At 37.5% G+C, this 8,618-nt stretch overlaps 1 protein-coding gene across 1 annotated transcript; it reads right to left on the bottom strand.

The window, feature by feature from the left end:
* Positions 1-5,912: 5,912 nt before the first annotated feature.
* Positions 5,913-6,875, bottom strand: LOC135232094 (olfactory receptor 10AG1-like). The gene has a single exon (XM_064289388.1). The coding sequence runs from the start codon at positions 6,867-6,869 to the stop codon at positions 5,913-5,915; it is 957 nt and encodes a 318-aa protein (XP_064145458.1). The 5' UTR covers positions 6,870-6,875.
* Between the last annotated feature and the right edge of the window lie 1,743 nt (positions 6,876-8,618).

Genomic DNA, 8,618 nt, shown 5'->3' on the forward strand with positions numbered 1-8,618 from the left:
GAAAACCCAGACCCAGCTCAGCTACAAATCTGCCTTGGAAGTACAGCTAGAATGCTTCTTAGAAGCAATGATGGTGAGACTTTGAGTCACATACTTTGGACATGTTATAAGGAGGGACCAGTCCCTGGAGAAGGACATTATGCTTGGTAAAATAGAGGGTCAGCAATAAAGAAGACCCTCAGTGAGTTGGATTGACACAGTGGCTACAACAATGGGCTCAAACATAAAGATTGTGAGGCTGGTGCAGGATGGGGCACTGTTATTTGTTGTACATAACATCAACATGAGTCAGAACCGACTCAACGGTACCTAACAACATTATCTTGTATCCAGAAAAAAACATCCCTCAAAACTTTGTTACAAAAAAACCTTCAGATCACAAAGGACTTCACTGGTGAATTACAAATATTTTAGAAATAAACTATATCAAATTTACAAAATTGTTCAGAGAATAGAGACATACAGAATACTCACTTGTTGTAGAAGGACAAAATAACCCTAAAAGGGAACTTGAGAAGGACTTTCAACAACATCAAAAAAGAGACATGCAAAAAAATCAAACCCATTACCATCAAGTAGATTCTGACTCATGGCAACCTCAAGTGTGCCAAATAGAACTGCACATAGAGTTTTCAAGGCTGTGATCTTTCAGAAGCTGATCACCAGTCAGGTCTTCTGTGGCATCTCTGGGTAGGTTCAAACCACCAACCTTTTGGCTAGTAGTTGAACTCTTAAATGTTTGCACTCCCCGAGGACTTTTTAATATATGAATATTGCTACAGAATTTGCACATATGTCTGTGAAGCCACCTCTTCTAGGAATGTAAGAGACTCTGACCTACCTGAAAAAATCTAGCACTTTTAACATTTCAGAAACGTGTTAATTCATATACAGATTGCAAGAAAAAACAACAAAACTCACATAATTATATTATTTTTAATTTTTGTTAATTATATTATTTTATTTGTATACATAAGTGTATATATAGGAGTTCTTGGATGTTTAGTGCTAGAATACTAGCCTAAAGGTAGTCAATTCAAACCCACCCAGAGGTGCATTGGAAGTTAAAATCCCATTAACTTCAAAAGATAAATCTTAGGCTTATGAATCTTGTATAATCTTACTCCAATGATCTATCTAAAGGGGCAAGTTAATTTCAACAGTGGTAGGCCATCTAAAGTGTTAAGCTGAGGGGAAGTGGTTGGGTTGGCAAGAGGCAGAGAGAGTAGTTGTCAACTTGAAAATCATTTTCTATAGAAGAAAACTGAGAGCGGAGGTCCTCAGTGGTGGGAACTCAGAAAATTCTACTGCAGCAACCATAGAACACCTCTTTTCCTCTAATCCTTCCCCCTTTCTCAGTTGGACCCTAGAATAGCCAGAAATAGGGCCTAGAAAGTGTAGAAGTAGGTAGAATTAGAAAGAAAGAAGAAAAAGTCCCTCTCCCTAATTGTTTCCCTTTCTCTGTTCCCTACTCATTTCCCTGCACCAGACCTTTCCCATTTCTGGTTTCCTAGCTTGATTCAGGCCTAAGGATGGCTGTAGGCTGGTGCTAGTGAAGAGATGCTTTATTATTATTATTACTGTGCATTAGGTGAAAGTTTACAGAGCAAATTAGATTCCCATTCCATAGTTTGTGCATAAAGTGTTTCTAGACTTTTTTTTTTTTAATAGCAGTTTTAGGTTTACAGAAAAAAGGTACAGAAAGTACAGAGTTCCCATACACTCCAAGCCCCCTGCACACTGTTTCTCCTATCACCCACTCTTGATCACATATATACCCAGGACACAGCTGTACACATGGAGTGGCCCAGGACACCCTGGCCTGAGGACTCCCCTATCCCACCTGCAGGATTGGCACTATGACACCAACCATACTGTGATACCATGGCCTCATACTTCCAATAAAAAGAATGCCAACATGTGGGAGAAGAGCCTTGACAAGCTCATCGACTGGTCAACATCCAGGTCAGCGTGCCTGTGTGCACATGTGTGCTTGTTTCCCTGTGCCTTCAGTCATAGCTATTGTTTCTGTAACAAATGACCACACACTTATGGCCTAAAACAGAAATTGATTATCTTTTAGTTCTGTGGAAACCCTGGTGGTGTAGTGGTTAAGAACTACAGCTGCTAACCAAATAGCAGAAAAAAATGACAATATAGAGGAAGGAGAGTAACGGCACTGTAGAGTAACAAGATGTAAACAAGTTTACCAAAATTTTAATATATAAATGATGTATAAAAAACAATGCATAAATAGTCTTTGTCAAAGCAATAGGAGAAGCAATCCTGTGTGTGTATCAACAATCATCCAATTTGGATGTAGACAGGAACACACACGTATTTTCTTCTTTATTAAACATGTATATCTGAGGATGAGTATATTAAATCCACCCTTACAATGAAAGAGAGAACCTCAATATTCAAAAAAAAAGGTCCAACAAATTATATATTAGATTCCTCATATGTGGCCCAAAAAACTAAAACCAGACCCGCTGCTATCAAGTCGATTCCAACTCATAGTGATCCTATATGACAGAGCAGAACGGCCACATAGGGTTTCCAAAGTGTGACTGGTGGGTTCAAACTGCTGACGTTTTGGTTAGCAGCTAAGCTCTTAACCACTGGGTCAGTCACCAGGACTCCACTGTGTGGTGAGAGGTCAGTAAATGACACCATCCAGAAAGCTGGAACAATATAAAATTCAGCGGAAAAAAAGATATGATAAATGAAAGTAAATTATAGGTTTTTCTTCAAGAAATTATGTATAGAGATCTTAGTGGCAATCATGAGCTAGTCAGTGAATCATATAATCAGGAAAGGTTATAATAATTGTCACTTTGCTAATTGTAAATGTGGTGAAAAAATTAGTTAAATGATTTGTTCAAGATATTAGTAATAAAAAGGTTAAAAATCAGTTATCTGAACTACTGGGATAGCATTGTCTCATAACATTGTGATATACCTTTATTAAATTTTAAAAATTTACCACCGAAACTGCCACCATAATCGTCATTTCTGTCATCACTACCATCATCATCATCATGGACTATGTATCAAATTCTTGTAACATATAAAATATTAAATGAAAAATGATGTATGCATTTTTTTCTAAATTTTATTCATTTTGTTATTGTTTTTTGAGAATATACACAGCAAAACATACTACAATTCAACAGTTTCAAAATGTCCAGTTTAGTGACATTGATTATATTCACCCTCATTTTCTGAGTTGCTCCCCCCTCATTAACATAAACTTACTACCCTTGAAGATTCTTATCTAATCTTTCAAGTTGCTGGTATTATTTTGATCCCATTTGAACAGTTGTTAAAATAGCTGAACTCTCAAGGCAGACCTTTTTTAGTAGTTAAGTTAAACTATATCCCATTTTAAGATGACTTCAGGGGACATTTTTGGTTTAAGGTTTAAAGTTTATCTTAGGGTAATATTTTCAGGGATTCATCCAACATTAGTGGCTCCAGGAAGTCTGGAGTCCATGAGAATTTGAAACTCTGTTCTGCATTTTCCCACTTTTGATCAAGATTCCTCCATGGAATCTTCGATCAAAATATTCAGTGATGTTTGCCAGGTACCACACAGTTCTGTGCTCATGCCAAAGGAGGCAATTGTTCATGGAGGCAAATAGCCACACATTCCATATCCTCCTTCTATTCTTGACTCTTCTTTTTCCTCTGCTATCTGAAGTGAATAGAGACGAATTGCTGTGCCTTGGATAGCGGTTTGCAAGCTTTTAAGACCCAAGGCACGATACAATGAACTATGAAGTAGAACAGATGCACTGAACATGTTATTAGGCCAGTTAACTGGGATGTCCCATGAAACCATGACCTTATACCTCCATACCAAAGAACCAAGTCCTCTGAGGTGTTTGGTATATGCATATAAGGTGTTTAATATATGCATTTTACTTCCATAAAGAAACAAATAAGTGCATAAATGTAGGGCATCATGTCAGATGGCAGAAGATGTGAATAGCTTGATGAAGGAGAAATATAACTACAATAGAGGAATTAAATTGTCTTATATATATGTGTACAATCATAACTAACTTATGGAATGTCACAATTAGAAATTCTCAGGGACAGATGTACTGAATAATATCTTTATGTGAGTTGTTGATTGGAGGATCTGGAGTTGGCAGGATGGGCATTAATGGCTCTGTTGACAGATGGTCACTTTTCTTGATAATGCCAGTTAAAAAATTTACTAATTTCAATCACTTTAGAAAGGACTAAATTTTGCAAACATCAGCCAAATATATATAACCATAATGGTGTGGACCATGGGGATTCAAGAAATAAATTCAAACTTTTTCCTCCTCTTTTATCTCATAGTTTTTTGTTTTTTTTTTTAAATCTGAACTGTTATAAGAGTTGCTGTTTGAAGTGCAGTGATGAAAGGGATGTAATAAACCAGAGCATTAGGCCATAATTGCTAAAAAGAACATAGAAAATATGTGGAAATTTAACTGGTTGATGTGAGTAGGGGTCTTCTGTTACATTGTGTGCTCTGGCAGGAAGTTACGAGGGTGAGAATTAAGTCTATGTAAGCTTTCTTTTGCAAATGTGATTTGAATCACTCTACCTGGGGGGCATTGGTGGTTCAGTGTTAGAATTCTTGTCTTCCACGCAGGAGACTTGGGTTCAGCTCTTGGGCAGTGCACCTCCACCACAGCCATCACCCATTTGTCAGTGTAGGTTTGAATGTCACTATGATGCTGAGCGGGTTTCAGTGGTGCTTCTAGACTAAGATGGACTAGAAAAAAAGCCTGGCTATCTTCTTCTGAAAAATCAGCTAATGAAATCCCTATGGATCAGAGTGGAATGATCCACACAATCAATCATGCAGATGGGATACGAACAGGCAGTGTTTCAGTCCATTGTGCATGGGGTCACCATGAGTCAGGCTGACTGGACAGCAGCTAACAACAACGGTCCCACATGGGTGCATAGTAGGTTTAATAAATATGCTCTCAATGCTCATTGATGCTCTAAAATCTCTAGATTTACCCAAAAGCTTGAAGTAGGAGATAGCAGTATCCATTTATCCATGCACTCAGTTAATTACTCAACAAACACTCATTTGTCATTTACTACTATCCAGCCGGAAACAATACAATGGGTTTTCTTCTATTGTCCAGTGTCTCTGATATAGAATCAGAAAAGAATTTTAGCAAATACAAGTATGAAAATTTAGACAGCTAATTAATTAAGGCAACTAATCTTGTATACTTGCAAGAATATTTAAGCTAAACATTTTAATAGCTTGAATTTTGTTCTTAGTTTTAATAAAGAAATTGTAGAAGAGATCACAGTATTATTTATACAACAAGATTATTGTATAGATATGGAACAGTGAAGTTAGATCAGTTTTTCAAGTATACACTTAAGCACAGTAAACTTTAAGCTAGGTATCTCAAAGCACCTCCTAAACTGGAAGTGATTGACTTGTCAATCTGGAAATGTAGAGATTTGAGATATTTCATAACTGTGTGACACACGCTTAAAATGTTAATAACTAAGCTCATCATACTGCTTTCAAAATGTAGTGAAATAAACACAGCAGAACATTTGCCAATTCAAAAAAATCTACATGCATAATTGAGTGACATTAAATATATTCTTTATGTTGTACAGACATTATCGTTACCATTTTACAAATTATTCCACGCCATTATCATAAATGCAGTGCCTCCTAGGTAAAAATTCTTTTCTCCCTACTCTCGTAAGTGAGGTCATAAAATATTTGTCTTTGTGCAACTAATTTATTTCATTCAGCATAAAGTTTTTAAGTTTCATCTATGTTGTGCTGTGTTCCAGGACTTTATTTCTCTTTAGGATCGAGCAATATTAAATGTAACACATTCATCTGCTGATGGACACTTAGGTTGTTTCTACCTATCATACTTTTTTCTAAGCAATAATTTTCTCAGGGCGGCAATGACATCCTTATTTCTAAGGCTGTATATCATGGGATTAAGCATCGGAGTTAGTATAGTGTAGAAAAGAGATAGTAGTTTGTCCATTCCTGCAGAATGATAGGACTTGGGTCTTAAGTAGGTGATAGTAGCAGATCCAAAGAATAAAACCACAACCAGCAGGTGGGAAGAACATGTGGAGAAGGCTTTAGCCTGTCCTGAGGCTGTTGGCAACTTTAGAATGGCAGAAATGATTTTGCTGTAGGAGGCAAGTATCAACATCAAAGGGACAGCAGCAAACAACATAGTTACGGCATAGACAGACATCTCATGAGCAGAAGTGTCCCCACAGGCCAGCTTGATAATGGGGGAGATGTCACAGAAGAAGTGGTTAATTTGGTTACAATTGCAAAAATGCAGAGAGAAAACTGTAGCTGTTTGCCTTATCTGGACTGGGATGCCAATGATCCAGGAGCCAACTGCCAGCTGGACACACATCTTTTGGTTCATGACTAGAGGGTAGTGCAGAGGGTTACAAATGGCCATATAGCGGTCGTAAGCCATCACTGCCAGGAGGAAACATTCAGTGGCCCCCAGCATAAGAAAGAAGCACATTTGGGTGGCACATTCCAGCACAGAAATGCTTCTGTCCTGAGTCCAAAGATTCACTAGCATCCTGGGGAGAGTGACAGTTACATAAGAAATTTCCGATAAGGAAAAATTTGCCAGGAAAAAATACATGGGTGTCTGTAATGCAAGATCAAGTCTGATTAGTATTATTATGAGGCTATTTCCAATTATAACAATTATGTAAATGATGGAGAACACTCCAGATAGAAACCCTTGGAGATGTGAAAGATCAGAAAATCCCAACAGTACAAACTGCATCACTGTAGAGACATTACCTTCAGCTTTTTTCACTTCACATTTCATCTGTTGGAATGATAAAATCAGAAGTGCATGTTACTTCACTTTTCTTGGCTTTGTACTCTCACTTGCAAACTGTGGGTGGCATGTCTTACAATTTTTCCAATTCTCTATAAGAACAATTCCTATAAATGACAGTTGCTCTAAAAAGATGATCAAGTGTGTTCTTAAATTATTGCTCAGTAGATCCATACAAAACATTTTTTTTTTTCTTTCTGCTATGGGTATTCTTGTATTTCCTTGTTTCTTTGATTACATACGTGATTGTAAAGTTTGCTGTTCGCCTAACCCCTGAGGGAGCAGGAGAGCAGTGGGATGCAGACCCCAAATTCTCATAAAAAGACCAGACTTAATGGTCTGACTGAGACTAGAAGGACCCTGGTGGTCATGACCCCCAGACCCTCTGTTGGCCCAGGACAGGAACCATTCCCAAAGCCAACTCTTCAGACAGGGATTGGACTGGACAATGGGTTGGAGAGGGATGCCAGTGAGGAGTGAGCTTCTTGGATCAGGTGGACACTTGAGACTATGTTGGCATCTCCTGCCTGGAGGGGAGCTGAGAGGGTGGAGGGGGTTAGAAGCTGGTGAAATGGACACAAAAAGAGAGAGTGGAGGGAGGGAGCGGGCTGTCTCCTTAAAAAAAAACTAAAGGGGGAGAGTAATTGGGAGTGTGTAGCAAGGTGTATATGTTTTTGTGTAAGAGACTGACTTGATTTGTAAACTCTCACTTGAAGCACAATAAAAATTATAAAAAAATAAAGTTTGCTATTCATCTAAACCCTCAAAATCTCAAAATCTGGAATCATATTCAATGATAGCAATTATTCCATTTTTTTTTTAGTTGGCATGCTTTCCTCTCAATTCTGTTTCCCAATACTATCAATTGAAAATTAAATTCATTGTGGGAATAAATACTCTGTAAGTCATCTATCCTCGTTTTGAACCATTTAAACGTAGTTATTAGAAAATAGTGATTTTCCCATGATATCTCAAAAGTCACGTTTTCCTTTAACATACTATAAATTGAGGCTATTTTATTATAAAACATGATGATGAGTTAACCACCAAATATTACGGGCTGACATTTAAACTTTAAATCTGTGCTTGTATTTCAATGTAAGGTCTGTGAAGTCAGAAGTCATCATTTTTATTTATATTTTGTAGTCAGGCATAAGTTAGAGACAAGTTCACCCAGCTTTTATGCTCAAGAAAGCAATTTTAAATAGAATGTCCACTTCTTTATTCCTCACACATACCCGTTCTTTAAGAGTAACATTAACTACAAATGATCCGTATTTTCCCGAATCATCCCATGTTCAGTAATTGCTGTCTTCCTGCCGACCTCGTTTGTGCCCTTCAGTCTTCTCTCTCGCAGGCACTGCATGCTGCGCACACATGAGTGTTAGACTGTGACTGTCAATTTATATTACGTACTTTTCTTACCCCTCTTCCTACATTATAAGCATCTTAGAGAATTCAGTACATTTTTCTATGCAATGCATAGCATTTTATTCAACAGAACACGATTCATTAATATCCATATCACAAGAAAACCGAACTCTTTGGCTTCGAGTTGATTCCAGCTCTTAGCAACCCTATAGGATGGAGTAGAACAGACCTACAGGGTTTCCAAGGTGAGAACTTTACAGAAGCAGACTGCTAGTGGGTCCAACTGGCGATCTTTTGTTTAGCAGTCACATAAGTTGATTTAATAACGTATTTGATAGATTATATAAATGAATCAAATGGATTGAA

The sequence above is a fragment of the Loxodonta africana genome, chromosome 7 (genome assembly GCF_030014295.1).
Source record: "Loxodonta africana isolate mLoxAfr1 chromosome 7, mLoxAfr1.hap2, whole genome shotgun sequence".
NCBI lineage: Eukaryota > Metazoa > Chordata > Mammalia > Proboscidea > Elephantidae > Loxodonta > Loxodonta africana.